This window comes from Patella vulgata, chromosome 6 (assembly GCF_932274485.2).
Source record: "Patella vulgata chromosome 6, xgPatVulg1.2, whole genome shotgun sequence".
NCBI classification, from domain to species: domain Eukaryota; kingdom Metazoa; phylum Mollusca; class Gastropoda; family Patellidae; genus Patella; species Patella vulgata.
Window position 1 is genome coordinate 42,727,679 of NC_065884.2, and position 23,897 is coordinate 42,751,575.

A 23,897-nucleotide genomic window follows, 5' to 3' on the forward strand; every position below is an offset into this window, starting at 1 on the left:
CTTTATAAAACTCTTAACTAATGTATCTTTAAGAAAAAATCAAAATGTCAACACAAGATGATAACCTGGCTTGGATCATTTGGACTTAAAACATGCCCGTCAATTTGATTCACGGCAAATAAGGATGGTGGTGTTCTTGTTACGTAGGGAATAGCATAGGTTGTCATATGTTTGTGTGAATATTGATTGGAATTGAACCATTTTTGGACTGATATTCCTATTAGAGATTCAACTTTCACAATATTGTAGTTTGCAAGGGATTCCTATTATTGATCAAATCACGCTCAGATTCTTTAATGAATGATATTCTCACTGGACATATGACATGTGCATGTAACATAAATATGCCCAGAAATGAATCTCCAGGTTAGTACCCGGTACTAACTCTACATCTGGGTACACAAATAACCTTTTTTGCCAATGGCACACCTTGGAACACATGAAAAAATAGCGTCACACCTGGCTAAATATATATGAAAAATAGACGGCATACAACCATAGACTATTAGACACATGGAATGACTCCAACTAAATAAAGAAAAACACAGCTATAAGTAGACACCAGTGAATACTTTGAAATTGGGATCACATGGTTTTTCGCATTTTCTTAGTGTGCCGTTCAAAATTTAGCGGCACACTGGTTTGTTGAGAATCACTGGTCTAATGATTAGTTCATGTCAAGGTTAGTTTTTTGTTCACTTTTTTCACATTCATCAATGGTGAGGTTAGAGGCGGTTCATGGCTCGTACCTGTTTAAAACATTATCACAGAGCTCCAGATACTGGCACAGGACTAACATAAAGATTGATGAGACTTAACCAGTTTGATCCAATTAAATATATATGATATGGCTACTTTAACATATTAATTTGCATACAATGTTAGAAGGTGCAAGAAATAGTTGATAACTAGCAGTATTAGATGACCTTGACATTAATGAAAGCAGCAATAAAATTACATGGTAAAAAAAAAGAGGAAGTACATAAGTGTTGTGTAGCTTACAGGTACGGAACAATGTCTGATGGAAATAATTATGTAGCATTATTCCAACAATAACAATCATTCTGTACTCCTCATGCAAATAAATGTTTTGATGTCCTTTAGGACATAAGACACAGACATTTTACTAGTTACTTTAGTAACAGATTCTTATCGGCTCTGCCTCTATCCGTAACTACCTGGCTCTATACACATCTAATATGAAAATAAGGCTTTCCCCCACCTCGGTTATAAGGCACTTTTAGAATCTTTACCGCCTATTTTTCACTGTAATTATTCTTTGATTGTCAAAAGGAATCATTTCTTGCCACAAATTTATAATAATCCAATACTATTTTCAATTAGAATTGTGCGATACAAAAACACAAACAAGATTTGTTTGAATTGATTCGCCATTATGAAACTCACAACTGCGTAGACCGGAGGTCTCAGTTCGTGGCCTGTGCTTAGCCAATGTTCCAAATTTAGGAATAATATGTTATCATGAACGAAAATTCTTGCTGTACTTATGTATTAATTATGTATTAATCAGTTTTATGTAATAATTGTTTGTGTATGTTGATTGAATACGTAAAGTTTAGTGGTATCAATATTGACAGTGTAAGTACAGCAAGAATTTTCGTTTATGGTAACATTCCATTCCAAGATTTGTAATATTGGCTAAGCACAGGCCACAAACCTACAGCAGTGATGGGATTTCAAAACTTTTATTGTCCATCATCCACAATTTCTTGTGAACACTCTACAGACTACATTTATCATCTGATTGTTTTGAAATTGATATATGATGTTTGCATTAGTGAGATGAAGAAGCCTATTTAATTTCAATAACTTCCGTTTATTTCTGCATGAGTTATGGCCCTTGTTTCACTTTGTTGCACCTTGTGAACGCTCTAACAACAAAAGTTATCAACCGATCTGTATGAAATTTTATGCATCATTTAAATTAGTAAAACAAAGAAGCCTATTGAATTTCAGCAATTTCCGTTAATTACATCTAGAGTTATGGCCCTTGTTATCATCCGATCTGTTTGAAATTGATATGCATCATTTAAATTAGTGAAACGAAGAAGCCTATTGAATTTCAGCAATTTCCATTAATTATGCCATGAGTTATGGCCCTTGTTTCACTTTGTTGTACCTTGTAAATGCTCCAACGACAAAAGTTATTAATTATTATCTGATCTGTATGAAATTTATATGTATCATTTAAATTAGTAAAACCGACAAGCCTATTGAGTTCAGCAAATTTCCGTTAATTACATCTAGAGTTATGGCCCTTGTTTAACTTTGTTAAATCTTGTGAACGCGTGAACGACAAAAATTATCACCTAATCTGTATGAAATTCATATGCATCATTTAATTTAGTGAAATGAAGAAACCTATTGAATGTCAGCAATTTCCGTCAATTATGTCTAGAGTTATGGCCCTTGATTTACTTTGTTGAACTTTGTGAACCTCGAACTACAAAAGTTATCATCCAATCTGTATGGAATTAATATGCATTATTTGAATTAGTAAATCGAAAAAGCCTGTCGAATTTGAACAATTTCTGTAGATTACTTCCAGAGTTACGGCCCTTGTTTTAGATTTTAGAACCTTGTGAACCCTCAAACGACAAAAATTATAATGTCATCTGTATGAAATTGTCTTATTAAATTCCCCTAATTACCTACAAAAGAATAAATATGTGACAACCCTTGTCGACTGCTCGGACGATTTAGCTGCTGTGGGCGTATGTTTTGTTGCCTGGCAACCTATCTTTGTTTAGCTTGTTCTCTATCCATCTCTTGCAAAATGTAGCGTATCCTGCTTGACAGCTGCTAGTTCATATTAAATTCAAAATGGTGACCATCAGTTGACCTAAATGAAAATTCTGCTCCGATAGATTTTTAGGCATTCCTTCAAGGATTCAGAAAATGCCTGTAAGTAAAATATCGCAAAAGCTTTACGGATTTTTCACATTTCAAGCAGATGAAATATGAAAGCTTAATTATAATAATCCCAACAAAAACAATAATTAAGCTTTCACGTGTAATATGAAAGCTTTTAATGATAGTTTATTCACAACTGCATGTACAAGCACGAATTATGGAAGTTACATTATGATGCATTACAGTATCTGACTAGATAATCAGATATCTTACAAAATAACATTAATTTTCGAGACATGTATGGTACATATTTATGTTGATGTAATTGTCAGTATTTAATGTTACATATCTATATGTAGCTATATTTATATTCCCCTTTTCAAAATGGCATGCTCTCAACCAATAAACAAATACCAGCTCTGGCAGAATCATTTTATAAAGTTTTAATCATACTTAATTAATTAATACTTGTATATTCGCTTATAGCACGAATGGAGCAGAAAAGTAGGATGTTAAACCCCATTTCATTTAGTTTACACAAAGTTATTATCATCATACAAATAGGGAAAGAATAGAGAAACATGGACATTATAATCGTGTTTTGTATATATGAGTCATGATAGATAGTCGTACTGTAATAACATTCAAGAAGTCATTGACTCATTTTATGACCAGTCTTCAAGTAGTAATATCTTCAAGTTGGAGAACAGGATTGTATTTCTGTTATTAAATCTCTTTTTCTTGGTGAAATTTTCGTAATATGATCTAATCCTCTATAAAATCACAGTTAATCATTTGAAAAGACTTGTTATCGATTGGTAAGTAATTGCTCTGTGCAAGGAGATAATCTTAAATTTGCCCTAGTTGATTTGAGTAATATAAGAAATCTAGAATGGCAGTAAAGTGGAAAAAGAAAACCCCAGTTTAACGAGAGATCCATGAATGAATTTGATGTAGTCGCGACAAACAGGAGTTAAGAAATATAGCACAATGTTAGCGACCAGCTCCCTCTATCTATATATAATCTAATCAACCTATTTATTGATCGTTGGTGATTTATTTTCTACAGGTTGGGAGCATGATGAGCTTTTTGAATCACTGATAGGCCAACAGCCACATGGCATACTCATTTCCAATTTGTTTCCTATTATAGCACTAGTAACAGGCAATACATAAATATCATGCTTGTTTGCCATTATAGGCAAAAAGTTCTACAAATGATATTCATGCTTGCCTTAAGAGTTAGATGTCTGCAACTCTGAAACATTTCGCATTTATTTAAAAAGTAGGTTTTGTTTACAAAAGTAAATATGTGTGCACAGTAACTGTCTACTTGTTGTCTAATGTTGTGAAGTAAGTACATATTAACTAAATTGTCAGCTAAGGACAATATTATAAAATGGTGTCATATATAAAATAGGAGGTGTACTTTATCACCTTAATAATTTCTATAAATAAGGTAATATCCTGGTGTACACATGACTGGAAGGATGTAACTGATTAGACATCGTTATGCATGTCATATTTAACATGACATTTCATTTCAGATATTATTTTTTCCATAAATGATCATTAATTAATACCCTGAGGCAGAGAAGATTTGGTTCATATTAAAAACATCTCATTTACTGTTAACAGTAATCAGATCAGTCATCTCTTCCAGTACAGTGATAATCTCCACAGCATCCAAGAAATATGGAGGCCTATGGATATATTTTAAAATGTATTCTTTGACTAAATGATTTCTTGTAAACATGTCCACAAAGCCTTTTAAGTTCTTGTAGTTAAAGACAAAAAAACCATGTACGGTACTAGGCTTATATGTGTATTTACATAAGTGAAATTAATTGTATTCATGATGTATTGTTCAATGTTCATTTTATCCACTTCCTCATACTTAATGATTGTATGAATTTACATGAACATAGATCCTTGAATTGCACAAAATGTCAAAGAAATCAAAAAAAGAAAAAGAAATACTAAATAGGACAACCTGTTGCCATGTACAAATACTGGGAACACAGGACTTAGAGGGTGGAGATGTATAGGGTTACTTTAGGGACCCTGAATGACAATTTAATATGTGAGATTGCCTTGTACAGAAACTGCCATGCAGTGTGCTGTGATGTAAAATTAGCCCAGACGTTGACATTTCTGTCTACTTTTAGTCTGATTCCAACTTTAAGGGTTTCTTTTATGTGCAAGCCAACATATACACAAGATCTCTGCTTTATGTCCCATACAAGACACTGTTCCTTGCCAGGCCTTCCGTCTTGAACCACTGAACCCAGACTGGAATATCCTGTGGAACTTTCTCAGCCAACACCTGAATCGAACCCAGGGACCTTGTCAGTGGCTTGTACAAATTTTTAAAATGTTTTAGTCACAAATTAAGGTTTAGCTGAAGACTTTAGTAGAGTTGGAGTTGTTTACGTAAAGGGAAAATTTATTCCCTCATTTATCATTTAAATACATGTAGACACATAAAATATCATGGTCAGTTCATCCTACAACCAAAACTGTGAATAGAAATTCACACTGCCTGGCTGAAGGCTGAGACAAGGGATATAAATAAAAACTATCATGACTCATAGGTTTAGAACTAAAATTATAACACAATACAGATCATACTTAAACTATAGTGTTAAACAAAAAGCATTGCTTTTGTGCAAAAATAAAATCATCTTGGACATTAAAAACACGAAACAATTTATATGGAATACAATCACTGGTTTATACACATATAGCACAACGTTTCGACAAGTATTCTCTTATCGTTATACAGTAGACCAAACTGCACCATAGTTTTTGCCCCATTCAAACAACTAGACACTGTTCCTTGCCAGGTCCTTGGTCCTACATCACTGACATTGGGAAACCATGCTGGAGAATCTGGAGGAATATTCTCAGCCAACATCAGGATCGAATCACTAGACACAAATGATGTTATGTAATATGACATATCAGTTTATTATAATCCTTTATTGTTTATGGAAATATCTTCCAGTGCATGTCAATCATGTGATTAACCTATTTATGGTTTTATTTACCATTGGTTTTTATATACGCCCACATTGAATTGTGGTTGAACATGTTGTCGCCGTCGGTCCGGCGTCCACAATCTATTGATTTTCAGCAATTTCCGATAATTACTGCCCTCGATCACTTCAAAAAATCTTGTGGATGCTCTAGAGGCTAAAGTTAATATCCGATTGAACTTAAATTTATGCACAGTGTTTGAGGTCATGAGACAAAGAATCCTATTGATTTTCAATGATTTCCGGTAATTACTGCCAAAGTTGTGACGCTCTAGAGGCTAAAGTTATCATCTGATTGACTTCAGATTGATAATTACTTCATAAGTTGTTACTCTTAATCAGATTTTAGTGTATTATAAATGTTTCATTGCCAAAAAAAGTAAAAAATATGCGATAACACTTGTTGACTGCCCGGACAATTTAGCTGCTGTGGGTGTATGTTTCGTTGCCTGGCAACCTATCTTTTTAATTTATTACATCTATGCACTAAGTCTGTGATGGTGTTATAATGGAGGAGTATTTGTCGGAATGCCAATGAAGATGTTTCTAAATGGAAGTTGATTTATTTATGTTCTGTGGGTTTTTAGTAATTATTCATGCATGTTATGAAAAAGTTTTAGAAAAAAATAATTACTACTAACTAATAAACTATTAATTTCAAAATCTCAAATTCACCAAATTTCTTTGCAATTATTTTTCAAAATATAGATACTGTTACATTAAAGGAAATAGATATAATGTAAATAGTTGTTTCCGTCATCTGTAGCACAGAGAAACAATTGTTTTACATCCTGTAGTCTTTGTCACACTGACATCCATTTTAAACATGTCAGACAACAGGTGTATTATATATTTACTATTTTATGTATGGAATGAAGCCATGTTCACCTTATCTATTATGGCTGCTTAAGTGATTGTTGAACATGTTTTTTTGTTTGTAGAAAGAATACAAAAATATCATTGAGCAGCTCGTCTACAATTCTATTAATTACACAACCCTTTTGTGAGGCAAACAGCTGAATACTGTCCTCTCTACATTACCTGTTGTTCCAGACATAATTTGTTTTCTGGAATGTATTATTTAGATTAATATAGTAATTGATTACACACATTCTATTGATATAAATCTTAAAACCTTCTTTAGTACCAAATCTAACTTTTTGTTCCCTGCGATGAAACTTGGTGTATAGTTTCATTACATCAGTACCTTGACTAAATTCGATATTGAGCATTTTCTGCTCAAGGTAAGCAGAGCGATAAGCAATTTGATTGGCCGAGACTGTTCGATACTTTTGTGACCATATCTACTTGAATACCCCAGACTAGATAAGGCTAAGCATTGACATGAACAAAAGAACAATAGAACCGCTCTTTATTTGCTCCCACTTGCCCGGATGAGAATCCGGGAGATAACTCCAATTAAGGGTGACAGGGTTATTATACAACATCCCTCTTTCTAAGAAGACAAAAACATATGTGAAATGACCCGAGTTCACTAATGGACAACAATTTAGGAACTAAAATTACATCAGTCCTTCAACACTGTTCGATGTAACGTTTTGTCTTTTGTCTAACTCTAGTGGACCGACGCTCTTCGGGCACTGGCAACATACTGGTAAGTTTCCTTAATCTCGGTTGGCCACGATCAGTATTCTCACCTACGTCTGATAACCGTACTTCCGGAATAGGCGAAATCAGAGGACGGCATGCCGATGATAACACCGGAGGCTTTGATGGAAGTAGTTTACATGTCATGGTTCGATTTCGCCTCACATTTCCATGTCTTGTTTCAACAATGTATGATCTTGGAGATTCATGATCACTGATCACTGTTCCTTCAGTTTTGAGATCGGGTATCCAAACTCTATCTCCTGAAGTATAAACATCACCGGATACAACTTTATGTCGACGGTCATATGTTAACTTCATTTTATCTCTGTAATCCTTTTCCCTCTTTCGTAGAATTTCAAAATCAGGGATTCTGGGTTTTAGTTCATCTGGGTGAACTGGGATACGTGTTTTCAGTCTGCGACACATACTGAGTTCAGCAGGCGAAAAACCAGTATGAAGAGGTGTGTTCCGGTATGTGAGAAGTGCAAGATACTTATCACTTTTCTGTAAAATATTCTTTATTGTCTGGACAGTACTTTCGACTTCCCCGTTGGATTGGGGGTATCTGGGGGAAGATGTAATATGCTGGAATCCCCACGTAGAAGCAAAACACTTAAACTGTTCGGAGGCATATTGAGGCCCATTATCTGAAAACACTATGTCAGGAATACCATGTCGGCTAAATACTTTCTTCAGCTTCAGAATTGTCTCAGTGGTATTAACACTGTTGGACACTAAACATATTTCCACGTCTCGACTGAAATAATCCACCACTAAAAGATACATTCTATGTTTGTACTGAAAGAAATCAGTCGCTACACGTGACCAAGGTCTCGACGGAAACTCTGTACCTTTCATTGGTTCAATTTTTCGTCTTCGGTATTTTTCACAAACAGCACAGTTCCTGACAACTTTTTCAATGTCTTTTGTAATTCCCGGCCACCAAACACTTGATGACCTGGCGCCTGGTACGTTCGGGCATTTTTATGCGCGAACTCTTAGGGTTTTTTTTACTGGCATGCGCACAGGTACTATTTCTTTTTCTTTTAACAAGTACCCAAATCGGGGATTTCGTGCGGAGGTAGTTCGGAGGTAAACAGTCTGTGAAGTACAATACTTGCCACTGTACCTGTATATCGCTAATTATAAACCGAATGTGTGAAGACAGTTCATACATATCACTCAAAAATTTTTCAGTACAAACTCAGTTGATTCACGCTCGATTTGCTACTAAACAAACCCATCGGTTTATTTTCTCAACAGTGTGACCCGAAGTGACCGCGGATTTATTGACCTTGTATGAACTTATCCATAGCTATATCCTTACACCGAGAGAAATTATCTAGTCTCGGTGAAAAGAACCATGGTCATCTGGTAGAAAATTACTTTTGTATTTTTTGGAACGGAAAACAGTGTTTTTTGGAAGCAAACTAACCTGCCGCACATGAGGAAGTCATTATACTAATAATAAAAGGCGAGACCTCTTTTTGCGGCGCAGGCTTATCACTGAGTAGTAAACCGTCCACAAACAATAATATAGGAAGCCTAGTGACGAGTGTAGTACTGTAAGTAGGCTATAGACTATAGGTTTGAGTCGAGATTACTCGCTTTCAGTTTACTCTGTTTTTGCGATAACCAATTATGTGAGAAATACCATACTGACATTCGGTTTTTAAAAGTTGTACGCGAACTAAATGCGTTTGTTAGATACTGACAGAGCAGCCCCGAGTCGAACAATCGCCGCCCGAGCTGTCTTCGTCAGCTAGTTTCACAATATCGTGCAATAGGTGTATTAATGTGATTTTTAGGTTTAACCCCGCAAACAATGCCAAAATAGTGTTTTCACTGCTTACAGAAAACTGAAATTTAAAAAAAAAATTTTTTATGAGGGTGACCCTCCCACACACTCCCTATCGAGCTGCCACTCGGTCTGCGCAGCCTCATGCCTGGCACATACTGTCAACATTGTATATTTTTCCGTTTCCGCCCTTCCCCCCCACAATATATATTTCACGGCTACGTTGCGACGGTACCAGCATACCCAGTTGTTGACACCCATTACATCACTCCTGTCTAACAAATCATAAAGCTGTGGTGTTACGGTGGCGGCATAGTATTTCACCGTAACACCACAGCCACTCTAACCATTCATAATACATCTAACTATCCCTTTACAGCACTTCACTCCCTACACATTTCCCCTCGTCCTACTTTCCCAAACGTCAACAACACATCTCATACATCCAGTTCGCTGATTAACCCTTGTACCACGTCTACTGGATGCAGCATTCTGTCTGGTTCTGGTAACACCTTGGTGACCATCATGTAGGTAAGTTAATATGTTTGGCTGTAAAGATGACGGAATTACTAGAAGTTTACCCTTAAAGAGTAAATTGTCATGGAGTGAAAGTGTACCCCGTTCTGTCCAGTATGGCCTCATAGGAACTGCATTATTAAAGTGGGTAGGCCATCCAGTTTGTATATATTGCTTGACTGTTTTAAGGGTATCGTCCTTGTCAATTTCCATGCGAATCTGTTCAAGATGTGCATCACTGGCTGGGAGAGTAACTAGAATACTGTTGACATAACAATCAACTTCTTGGTTGAATTCCGGAATACTGTATGAACGAGAAACTGGCAAGCGTGACAGAGTATCTGCTGTATACAGATTTTTCCCTGGAACATGTACAATGGCGAAATTGAATCTCAGCAATCTCATTCTGAATCGTTTTATACGAAGAGGCAACTCATCTATCAGTTTGGTAGAAAATAAAGGGACAAGTGGCTTGTGATCTGTTTCTATTCTAATGTTTGTCAATCCAGTGAGAAGATCGGACCAATGTTCCATGGCCCATGTGATAGCTAAGGCCTCTTTTTCGATTTGAGCATAACCACACTCTGTACCTGTCATGGCACGGCTAGCATAAGCTACGGCTTTCAGATGTCCTGACGACTGTTTCTGCATAAGAACTGCACCCAATCCAAAACTACTAGCGTCAGCGGAGACGACGGTTTCTTTCTCTGTGCTGTAGAGTGCTAAACTACGATCGGACAGAAGTTCATTTTTGATTGTCTGGAATGCTTGATTGTGAACATTTCCCCATGCCCATGACGATTCCTTTTTCAAGAGATCACGAAGGGGTTTCGTAGTTTCTGCTAAATTATTACAAAACTTCATCTGCTGATTGACCATGCCCAAAAATCTGCGTAGTTCTGAAATATTCTTTGGTGCTGCTATGGCGATGATGGCTGTAACTTTAGCTGGATCTTTCTTTATGACCCTGTTCTCTATGACTTGACCTAAGTACTGGAGTGAAGACTTGGAGAACAAACACTTGTCAGGGTTTAGTGTAAGACCACTGGCTTTGCAGTCGATCGAGAACACTGTGGAGACGTCTATCATGTTCATATTGATTACGCCCAATTATCAATATGTCATCCATGTGACAAAGGACACCAGGTAATCCGGCTAGGATCTGATCCATTCTCTTTTGGAAAATTTCGGGCACTGAGGATATTCCATAAGGAAGACGCTTGAATTTATAACGGCCATAGGGTGTGATGAAACATGTCAGACGGGTACTTTCTTCATCCAACTGGAGTTGATGGAACCCTAAATTTGCATCCAGTTTAGAGAAAACCAATCCCTGGACAATATCAGCCATAGTCTCTTCCACTTTTGGGATTGAATAAATTTCTCTTTTGACACTCTTATTGAGCTTTGTTAAGTCCACGCAAATGCGTACATCACCATTTGGTTTGGGAACTACGACGATGGGAGCACACCAATCTGTAGGCTCGTCGACTGGTTCAATAACTTCACATGAAACGAGTTGATTCAAGTTGTCTTTAACCTTTTTCATCAAGGGTAAGGGAATTCTTCTTGGCGTTGTCAAACAGAAGGGTTTAACATTGTCACTAAGGCATATTTTATGTGTGCCATCCAGTTTTCCTAAGCCATTGAAAAGCTTACTGTACCTCTTCAAAATTTCATCTCTTGACTTGAAGACAGGATGAGAAGGAAGTTTATATGTATTGGAATTGTCTGAATCTATTTTAACGGCTTTGACACTGTACGCCCCTGGTATATTATGGATGAGTCCAAAACTGTGAATTGCAGGTAAACCTAATAAAAGTTTAGGTCCGTCCACAATATAGACCTGTTCTTGGATCTGTGTTGAATCATTCTGAAGAGTCATAGATACATAGCCTTTTGTATCAAGGGATTTATCACCAGGTCCTACAAGTTTTCGGTCGGTTGGAACCAATTTTCCAAAGGAGTTATTGTACACTGGAAACGGCATGACGGAGACTTGCGCACCAGTATCAATGGTCCATGTAAGCTCTTTTTGATGATCACCGGTTTTTAACCTAATGTGAAATCCTGGATCTGGAATGGTAGGTATGTCGCTATTAATTCCGCCAATAAATGTACTAGCACATGTAGTAGTCTCTGAATGTGAATCATCTGCAATGTTTGTGAGCTTTTGCAGATTGAAGCTAAATGCCCGGTTTTCCTACATTTGGAACATTGTTTATTCTTCATGCATGCTGAGGAAACATGGCCTACTTTCTTGCACTTATAACATACAGCTTGAGCAGCCGGGCAATTTGTCTTTCCCGGTGGGTGTATAACATTACAGTAGTAACAGGAAGTGTGGTCTGAATGTGGGGCGTGTCTCTGACTTTGACTTTGTTGTTGGCTGTCTATTTGGCGAGACTTGAACTTGTTCCTCTCGTGGTGTGAGTGTGACCGATGACGATTATCTGGTGGCTTGTGACGAAGAAAATCCACCATTGCTGATTTTGTCTCATGAAGTTCACGTTGTGTGGCTTCTTTCATTGAAAGAATCTGAATTGTCTTTTCAAGACTAAGTTCTGCACCTTGGTCATACAACTTTAATTTGGCACTATCATCCTTTAGACAAAAGGTAAGTTTATCTCGAATAGCCTGTTCGAGAAAGTTATTTGGGAATTTGCACGAGGCCTGTTCTCGGACTGTTACAACCCAAGAATCAAATGATTGAGCTGGATCTCGTGTTAAGTGGAACCAAAATTTCTCATGCAACATCAATTGTGGATCACGGCGTGTAAAATACGCATCAAATTTCTGAATAACTGTATCAAAATTTTCTTCATCTTCGGCTGGAATTACATCATCGTCACCTTCCTGTTCTGGCAGAAAAACAAAATTAGAGAAGATTTCGAGACAACGATCTCCTATGTGATTCAGCAATAAACCCACTTTCATAGCATAGCATGAGATAAATATCAAATCTCTGTTTCCATTTGTTCCATGCATAAGATGGGTTTCCACCGCTTATTTCTAACAGCTCTGGTGGCTTGACGAAGGGAATGGAGTCCGCCATTTTGTTTACGTGCGTGATCGAAGCAGTTGTCTGTTGACGTTTGGGTGAATTTCAGAAATGTCTTTTTCTGTGATCAAGCATGAATTACGGTCTAGCGTTAATTCGCCACTTCTGACACCATGTTCGATACTTTTGTGACCGTATCTACTTGAATACCCCAGGCTAGATAAGGCTAAGCATTGACATGAACACAAGAACAATAGAACCGCTCTTTATTTGCTCCCACTTGCTCGGATGAGAATCCGGGAGATAACTCCAATTAAGGGTGACAGGGTTATTATACAACAGAGACTTTGGAACACAATAACTCTCCTTCTAATTGAGCTAGAACGTTCAAACTTGGTGTAGGTGTTTATTAGCTCAATGCCTTGACAGAGTTTGAAGTTGAGCATTTTCTGCGTAGGGTAAGCACTAAGCAGAGATAAGCAATTTGATTGGTTGATGATTTGGAACATGATAACTTTAGTTATAATTAAGATGAAATTTGGTGTATAGTAAGTTTCAGTACATCAATACCTTGCCTAAGTTCAATAATGAACATTTTCTGCCCAAGGTAAGCAGAACGATAAGCAATTTGATTGGCCGAGATTTTGGAACACAATAACACTCCTTCTAATTGAGCTAGAATGTTAAAACTTAGCGTAGGTGTTTATTAGTTGAATGCCTTGATGGAGTTCGGAGATAAAAAATTTCTGTCTAGGGTTTGCAGAGATAAGCAATTTGATTGGTTGATGCTTTGGGATACGATAACTTTAGTTCTAATTAAGTGAGAGTGAGAACACTTGGTGTATATCTTGAATAAGTTCGATAATGAGCATTTTCTATTCATGGTAAACAGAGCAATAAGCAATTTGATTGGTCGAAACTGTGGATTGGGCCGAAGGGCCGGTTGGACAAAAAATGAAAAAAATGATTTTGTCCAATTCATCTAAAAAACATTTTTCTGCTGAACATTATATGGGGGGGGGGGGGGGGTATTGGACCGGCAATGGAGCGATGATGATCATGTTGTATGTGGCCGGTGGCTTTAACTGGGCTGGGTGTGCTGGGTGTAGGCCGGAAATTCGGAATCCTGCAATGATGATTCCGAATTTCATCCGAAAATTTCATCGGATTCACCTGACACTGTTGCCCGCAAATTTACTAATTAAGTCGCCTGCACCCTATTTGTGGGGATACACCAGAAACGTCTGCCAATGATTCGTAACTCCCAAAAAAATTCAATTTTAAGGCCTCAGCAAAATTTGATGATAGCTGGTCTACTGGCTGAATATGAGTGCGAGACGATTTCCTGAGGGTTTTGGCCTAAATTAATCGATTTATGAGATATATTATTTGACAGAGATTATAATCAGATAGGCCACCAAATCGCATATTTGGGGTTCATTTTTCAAAATTTTCCAGGGGGAGAGCCCCCGGATTCCCCGTCCAGGCTCCGCGATCAGTAAAAGGGGCCACTCCAACACGGCCCCAATCTGCCCCTGCTTTGGAACATTAGGTGAATGCCATGGAATAGATGATAAACATTTCCTGCTTACGGTAAGCAGGTATAAGGAATCTGATTGATGCTTTGGGGCACGATAACTTTGGTTAAAATTAAGTGAGAGTTATGAAACTCGTAGTATAGATTCATTATATCATTACCTTGACTAAGTTCGATAATGAGAATTATCTGTTAGGCTGAGGAGCGATAAGCAATTTGATTGGTCAAGACATTGGAACATAACAACTCTGCTTAATTGATGTAGATGTCCATTAGGTGAATGTCTTGAATGAGTTCAATGATTAGCATTTCGAGCTAAAGCTAAGCAGAGCTAAGCAATTTCATTGGTCGATGCTTTGATGCTAAAATTAGTGATGAAACTTAGTGTATAGTTAATAATCAGTTTCATTGCTGGATACTATTGAAAAAAATAAATGTGTGATTAATTAATATGTATCATCTATTTATTTTGAGATTTCGGTGGGGGACATCAACCTCACTGTTGGCTTGTTTAAATTGCTGTTGCCCCCATCCATCTGTCCAGTCAGGATCCACAATTTCTTATGAACGCTCAAGAGTCTAAAATTAATATCCGGTTGACTTTACATTTATACACAGTATGTGAGTTTATGAAACGAAGAAATCTATTGATTTTAAACCATTTCTGAAAATTAGTGCCAGAGCTATGGCCCTTGATCACTAAAGTTTATATCCGATTGTCTAAAATTTATACATAATGTTCAATGTAATGAGAGGAAGCATCCTATTGATTTTCAGCAATTTCCGATAATTACAGCAAGAGTTATGACCCTTGATCACTTTGAAAAATCTTGTGGAGGTTAAAGTTGATATTCAATTGACTTTAAGGAATTATTAGTGAGCAGAAATTCACACATGTATCTGTTATCACTCGTCACTTCAGTCAGTTATATAGAGGGATAACTCGTGTTTTCCTTTTGCGTTCGTCACTTCCGATTGTTGAAACATTGATTACACATCTATCTATCGTAGCAATGATCTCGTGATAAAATGATATTTGGAACGTGTTTAACCAGTTCTATGTGATAATGACTGGCACCAATATTGTCCTTTAAATTTATACACCCGTGTTTGAGGTCATGAAACGAAGAAGCCTATTCATTTTTTTTAACAATTTCCATTAATAACTGCCATATATAAATGTATGAAAATATTGTATATTTCAGAGTAAATGTAGGCTGTGGACCAGCAGAAGAAAGAGTTTTATTAACTGGTTTACATGCTGTAGCAGATATATTTTGTGAGTGTTGTAAGACTACGCTGGGATGGAAATATGTAAGTTATTAATATGATCTTTCTAATCTTCTGTTCTTTCCTGTTCTGGAATCATTGCCAGACATGTTTTTCTTGGTTGCTTGAATTTGCTCCCTCGTGTATTGCATTCATGTATTAATTGACAGATTAACATGTTCTGTTTATAATAAACTGTCTGTAATGCTGCTATATAAAACACCATTCATTTCCGTTAGTTTTGTCAGAAGATTCACGCATAGAGCGAAGGTTGCAAAATAAGCCCCACATGTGTTTTAGATATATGGTTGTAAAATTACATTTTGGTACCAATTTATTCAGATACTTTTCATTATTTCATTAATTTATAGTATGGCAATCTCTGGCCATTCGTTGGTTATGCTAATATAATAATATTATCAAATTAAAATATTCACTACAATATCTGCTGATTACACTCAATTTATTTAAAATTAGATTACAATTTTATTACATTTATTGTTTCTAACTTTCACAATACATGTGGTAATGCAATACAAGATACAAATAAAACATAACACGAAAAAGCCAGTCGAATTTCAACAATTTCTGTAAATTACTTCCAGAGTTAAGCATCAACCAATCAAATTGCTTATCTCTGCTTAGCCTAAGGAGAAAATGCTCATCTTTGAACTCCATCAAGGCATTCACCCAATCACCGCCTACACCAAGTTTGAACATTCTACCTCAATTCGAAGGAGAGTTATTGTGTCCCAAATAGTGTGATGGACAGACGGACGGACGAACCCATTTTAATAGTCCTCTGATTTCTTCGAAAGGCGGGGGACAATAAATATGGGACAACCTTGTGGACTGCTCTGACGACTGATGCTGATCACCTGAAGTAGTACATACCTATATTCTATATAAAAGTTTCATTAATGAAACAATATTCTTTCTTCTTCAGGAACATGCTTTTGAATCTAGTCAGAAATATAAAGAGGGCAAGTTTATTATAGAACTAGCCCATATGATTAAAGATAATGGATGGGAATGATATGTCCACAGTAGAGCCAGAAGTCAATTTACTTCACTATTTCCAACCGAACAGTGCTATTTATGATGTCACTCTTGGTAAACAGAGTTTAGGGGGAGACAAGTGACAATTCTACTATCTGTGATGTGAAGTTGTGCTGTTATTGGACAATCAGGACCAAGTTATAATACCTTATTAATGGTATAAACTAATAGTGTCATCTTTTTGTTTTATAATATATTATAACTGTTGGGTATATCATGTCCGCATGTACCGACTGGTTATTTCTCAAAATGTCACTAACGATTACCATTTCAACAAACGAAAACAGAAAGAGAACTGATTTAGAAATGGTGGACTATTATTATGATAACTTTAAGACACATATTGGATGTTTTCGGCCTTATGTCCCTACTGACAAAGTAACTTTGACTACAAGTAATATTTCATGTGTTTCGGTCAACTAGAATTCCAATAGCTAAAGAGCTTTTGGAAAGACTTAACATTGTTGATGCTTCTTGTGGAGTCCTTGGATGGACACCATGGTGGGAAAATGGTGTTTAAAGTGAACTCTCTTTATTGATATATAATATTCTGTGATTAAGACTGCTATTATGTTCTGTGACGCCAACAGAAATAAACAAGTAAATAAACAAACAAACAATAACAAAGAACAAGCTTTATTCAGGAAAAGAGAATATTTTTGTAAATTCATTTGGCTACAATCTATTTATTTTAGCAACTAGCTATGATTAGTCTTTGCACTCTTCTGTGATTACGGTAGTTTGATCAAATGTTCTGAACTTTAACCTTTGTCAGCTTCACGATAATCTTTATGCCAACATTTGCTCCTTATGCAAAGTTTGGAAGATTTCGTTTGAGTAAGTATAATTACGCCACAATAGTTCAGAATTTCTTGTCCTAATAGAAGAAGAAAAATGCTTTTTTAAATCAAATGATTAAAAGATTGAAAAAAAAAGAGAAAAAATTAAAATGTTAAAAAATATTTGAATTTTTGTTTCTGGATTTGAGTTTTTATTTATTTATTTGAACTATTATTATTATAGATGACAAGCATCCTTACGATGTATATTTCACTTTCTTTTGGCTTTGTTTAAAGAGTTAATTAACGTATCTACAAGTGTAGATTTCCTTTACATATCAAGTTAAAATAGATTACTAATTCTCATATTTCATCTTAAGAATCCATCTTTGCATATTGATACTGGAATTGAAATAATTCAGATTGAGGTAATCCAGGCATGAAATTATTTTAACCTTCATTTAGAAGAATACGGATTGCAAATTTCTGAAACATATAAGTAATATGTAGTATGGTTATTATTTATTGATAAGAAATTGGTTTTGAGTTTGTCTACATTTTTTAAAAAACTGTATATATTTTGTCACATCATCATCATTATTAATTGTCAATGTCATTTTGTCATACTTTACACTATATGCCATTATATTTCTATTTAGTGCATACAATGTATTTGTATAGTACAATATTTCCTATATGTAACAATAGTTTATTCTTTGAAAATTCATAATGATTGTTGTATATTGTTGTCACCACTGTCTGTCCTTTTGTCATCCTCAACTGCTCATGAATGCTTATGGAGTTATGACTCTTGATCACTTAGAAATCTTGTGGATGTTTCAGAGACTGAAGTTATCATCCGATTGACTTGAAATGTAAACGCAGTGTTTATGAGATGAAGAAGCCTAATGTAATTAGAGTGTAATGTTCATTGATTTCTAATTATTTGTGTTGTAGTTATGGCCCATGATGTATTTGAAAATTTTTGTGAACCCTCCAGAGGTTACGGTTATCATCTGATTGTTTCTCTTCATGAGTTGATGAGTTGAAAAAGCCTTTTGGTTTTCAACTTGAACAGCTAAATTTATCCTGTTTTGTTTATGTTAATGCCAGGGAGAAATAAAACCAGTCAAATTTTTATTAAATTAATTCTATTGATTACATCAAAGGTTGTTGCCCTTGATCAGTTTTTAGTATCTTGTAAATTCTCCCATTATCTTGAAAAAAATAAAAATGTGACAGTTGTTATGGACTGTTCTCCCAACTTAGCTGCTGTGAGTGTACCTATTGTTACTTGGTAACCTATCTTTCATGAAATAATAATAATAATGTATTGAGGTTGTATGCACCCCATTTACATTAGGTCCCAATAAAGTTGTAGTACCAGGAGTATAAATCTTTTCGAATTTGTTTAAAAGTCCGAACTGTGTATCCTTCTACTTTTGCTGTGCTAACAGGTTAAAGAGCCCATAAATAAAACGAGCACACTATTTAGCTCTTGCTAATATTCATGATGAGTACTTTCAAATGAATGAAATTATTATGAGAAACCCAGATTCAGTGAGAGAAAAACAGTAATTGTTCTAAATATTTAATATAAGCTTATATTTCAAACATACTTATTATATTTCACACTTATACATATATAATATATTGGGTATCGCAGCATCGCTTATTTTAACTTTTCCTTATATTTATTCAAGCTTTTTTAGTAAATCTATAACAGGCACAGGCTAACAGCTATTTTCAATACATTATTATTATTATTACAGCATATTTATAGAGAGCCCTTTCATATAACAGTGTTGAGGCACATTACAAAACAAGAAGATTATTGACATCTTAACAGTTAACAAAAATTTTAGTCATTGAGTATTTAGTAGAAATTATTTTAGGCTTAACTGTGGTATTTGCTTTTATTTAGTGCTATCATTTCATATTGTTTTATACTTGTATGTTATTTTATTTTTTTAGTTAAATTAGTGCATATCTTAACAATAGTATCCTAATTTTAATAATAATTGATAAAAAAAAAAAAAACAGTTAAGGGGGAAAATAATTTAAAAAGATTTTTTAATTAAGTAACTGGTACTATAATCATAGTGCTATTCAAATTTTGTAAACTAATCAGTGATATTTTTTTTGTGTGTGTGTGTGTTTAATTACTTATGCTTTAAATATTTATTTATTTCAGTTTAAAAATCGAAAAAGGTTCCAATAATTCAAGCATTGCTCTAGTCATTTCAGAATTTTTTAATATCATGACAGATATTAGGAAATTTACTATCAATAGTCTTACTGTACATTAACAGTGTCTAAAATAATATAATTATTAATATTTAATTCTTAGTACAGTACCAGCTTGTAATATCATAATGCTGAAATTTGTTATTTCTGAAAATGAAAATTAAAATGTCGCCACTCCTTAGCATCAAAGAGATCACAATTTGTAAATGTTCACCCTAATTCAACTCTCCATGTATGCTTTATACTTCAGCCTGTACTTGTCATCAATTATCATATTAGTATTATTATCACCAGTAATAAAAGATATATCCATGTAATGTGTTGTTCTGAAAAATTGACAAGTCTCAGTTTTTTTTTTCATTCGTCTCATTATTTTGTTCATTAACCTATCTTTATTTTGTGTGATCAACGCTAATCTTAGAAATTTATTTATTATATTATCTAGCTAATGATTTAGCCTATTTTTTTTTAATGTGAATAATGTTTTTTTCCTTCTTGATATAGTTTTCTAGTTATACATATTTGAATTTTTTTGGTATGAGAATTGGTGTTTGTGTTAAATCCATAAGCCATTAATAATCATGTATTTTGGAGTTACGTAAATATTGCTAAATGTTTTGTACAGTAATCATTTTGTAACAACTGAGCTGGGATGGATTTTATTGTGAAAGCTGAAAGTGCATAGGTTGATCAGAATTGAACATACATATTGATTTGGGGTTATTTTGGGGGCGGGGAAGGATTCAAAACATAACATTGATAATATATGTTGACAAAAAGAATTAAATATTTTCTGAAAGCATAACACATCATATTGCATTGACTAACTGTTTTAAAACTTCTATCAACTATGCACTTTTAACTGAATGCGTATTGCCATTTTGAGTTATAGATGAATTTTCTATATTTTTTAGAAATTTTAAAGGGAAAGATCGAAAGATTCTTTAGTTACAACATGACTCATAACATGTATTTTTTTTTTTCCATTCGGGTTTAAGTATTAGACAAATATTATAAATCTGGTAACAAAAATATTGTCACAATTTCATAAATTGGATGACATTGGATTGCTACAATACTATGAGTGATTGAATTTGTTAAAGAATATATGTAATTCATCAATAAGTGTAGACGAAAGGACCAGCTCAAGCTGTTGATCATAGTTTTCTGGGTATTGTCTGAAGATATTTTTTAGTGTAGTTATTTTTGAGATTGGGAACAGTATGTATGGTGATAGATGTAATTATTTATTTAATATTATTAATAATCTAATTATTGTTGTGATATAAAAATGTAGTTTGATATTTATTGTGTAATGTTCTCTTGAAAAAAAAAGACATCACAGTTTAAATAGTTTGAGGAATATTAAGAAAAATACTACATTGTGTATGTACCTAAACTTTTCAGTTTTTGCCACAATTATCTACAGTGAATGAAAGAGTTTTGACATAGATGTATATATCATACTTTTGTTTTATCTATTTGTTGGTATAAACATCCCTGAAATTCTTTTAATTCTAAACTAATGACTGATATAAAAAATAAATTAAATTAAATTTTGGAGGTAACATTTGGCTTTGTCAAATGTATAAATAAATATAAAAGCGCAAGTGATCAATTTTGGCCATGTAAAATCATTACTATTCCTTGGTACTTCCATATAAGGAGAAATATTCATTCTATATTGAACTCAACACAGATTTTATTTATCATATTGGCTTCAGATTACCAAGTTTACTTGGACCTATCAGTACAAGTTTTGTTATGGTAACCAACATGTACAGATTTAACTACCAGCACTTTTTTTTAAAATGAATTCCTTACAATAGGCCTACACGCAGCATGTGACTAATGCATTATTGATGTTTAAATTTTTCACAAAAATTTCTTGAAATTGAACTTGCAGCCATTTATATTTCATCCTTTCTAATGATCACCTTCATCAATCTAGTGCCATCAATTTTATTTGGTCTAGTAAGGTTATCTATTATCTTTCAAAAAGCTTAGTCTTAAAAGGGTACATACACATGTATAAATTAAAGTACTTTAGCATTATTCATGTATTAATTTGAACATATGAATAATGCTTTTGTAATAAGGAAAGTCTTTCATTTTGTAATAAAAATAATAAAAAATGTAACAACAGTACTAATTTCTAAACTACATTTTGTGTATGAATGTAAAACAGACAAAATAAGTTTATAAATGAAGATCGTGTTGCCAAATAAATATATTTCATTTTCAAGCATTTCATATAAATTGTAAGATAAACAATCATGCAGTAAAAAAACAATAAAATGTATCGCTGATGGTGAACAGCTTCGTTTGTGTTATAGAAAAAACCGGTACAGAAGACTACCACATCAAGTTATTATTTTGGAAAGGAATAAAGTTTTAACATCTCATCAACACCATACTTCAGTCATTATGAGACTTGCATTTATTTTATCTCTAAGGTCACTGTGCAATGCATTGGAAGAGATTTTGTCCCGACAGCGGCATTACCGAACACTCTAAATCAAATTGTCATGGGATCTTTTTACATGCATGCCAATATGTTCATGGATGGTCCTTGGTTTAATACTTTATCATCACACCTGAATGACTGTAGTCTGGCTGTTACTTATACTACCAAGTTGATTATACCATATACAGTCCATGATTATACTATGTTGTTAAATATTTTCACAGCCTTTTATAAAGGCCACATATTTGCCCTTGTCTAGGGAAACCCTGTAAGGAAATGTTGTATAAGGAAAAGTTATAAAAGTAGCCTACCTCTAAAATGTTATAAAGTGTATTTTCATACTTCCTCTTAAAGACCCGATCTGATCAAAATGCAGATCCTATTTCGTTTCGTGTTTTATAGTTCAAAATTTTGTTTTACTTGTATTTACTACACTAGGTATTTTAGAGGCCATCGAAAGTATATAAAACAAAAAAAACGAAACGAAATATAGATGTGGCGAAATATAGATGTGGGAGCCACGGTCAGGATGTCTGGTATTGATCAGGATTTTGCAGTGTGGTTTTTCCCTTGTCATTGGTGTAGGACGGAGGGCCTAGCAAGAAGGAGCAGATGGGATGTTATGAAAATATGAGGTCCTCTGTACATGTTGGCTTAAACATAAAACAGCCATGACAGTTGCAATTCGATGAAGTTTAGATGGAAATGCTGCTCACATGCACTTGAAGGGATTACCGCAGTTTATCACCTCTTCCATACGTACTAGGTATTAGTATTCTATGCATCCTGGCACAATTTTTAATTTTTTGGACCACAGGAACAGTGCCGGCTAATCTATCCTAGATGGGGGCGTGGCATTTTTGAGCGTGTCTGTTAGGGGTTTCCCACCGCACAAATTGTCTGGCAGAGGTCATTCATGATTCCCGTCGTGGTACTGAACGACTCCAAAGCTGTTTTAGGTGGTACAGATTTCAGCTAATCTAGCCTAGCTGTGGTCTGGAAATTAGATAACTCATGTCAGGGATACTCCACCACTACAAATGTCTGGCAATTACATAGCTCTATCGGGGGTACCCCACCACTAGAAATGTCTGTCAGAGTGATTTTGTAATATCTGAAGATGTACGGTACACTGCTGTACGATTTTCATGTGGTACACTTTTAAGCTAATCTAGCCTAGTTGGGGGGGGGGGGCATTGCATTTTGGGCGTGGAATACCACACCCACCACCAGAAACCTGGCAGACTTACATTCTGATGATACCAGATATACATGCATCGATACCATATAGGATAAAATTGGTACACTTTTCACCTAGGTTGACCCACTGGGCTCCTGGTCTATATATACATACAGTCAAGCTGTAGTAAGAAGTTTTATTTTAATCCCTTTAAGTGTCCGTGATGCTGCTGACCGGGCAAAATTTTCTCACAGCAAGCCCCATGGCAAATGCCCATCCTGATAAGCCAGCTTGTTGCAGAAAAGTAGAATGTTTAAACCCGCCTTTTTTTTTTATTTCATTTCTAATGTATGAACCGGTCTGAATTCCCATAATATTATTTATATTTAAATATTTATTGGGAGGTTCTTTAGAAGACAATTTTTGAACACTGGTCCATTTTTACCCATTTAACAGCCCCCTTATTCTACTAAAATTCATCATGTGAACAAATCCCCAATTCATTCGGGAGCCATGGTGGT

General features: G+C 34.9%; 1 protein-coding gene across 1 annotated transcript in view; it reads left to right on the forward strand.

The window, feature by feature from the left end:
• The window catches only part of LOC126823306 (protein yippee-like 1), a 37,675-nt gene extending 15,630 nt beyond the window's left edge, over positions 1-22,045 (forward strand). The window contains exons 4-5 of the mRNA XM_050552067.1: positions 15,581-15,689; positions 16,591-22,045. Coding sequence (XP_050408024.1) covers positions 15,581-15,689; positions 16,591-16,680 — 199 coding nt within the window. The 3' untranslated portion in view covers positions 16,681-22,045. The remainder of the gene's footprint in view (positions 1-15,580; positions 15,690-16,590) is intronic.
• The last annotated feature ends 1,852 nt before the right edge of the window (positions 22,046-23,897 follow it).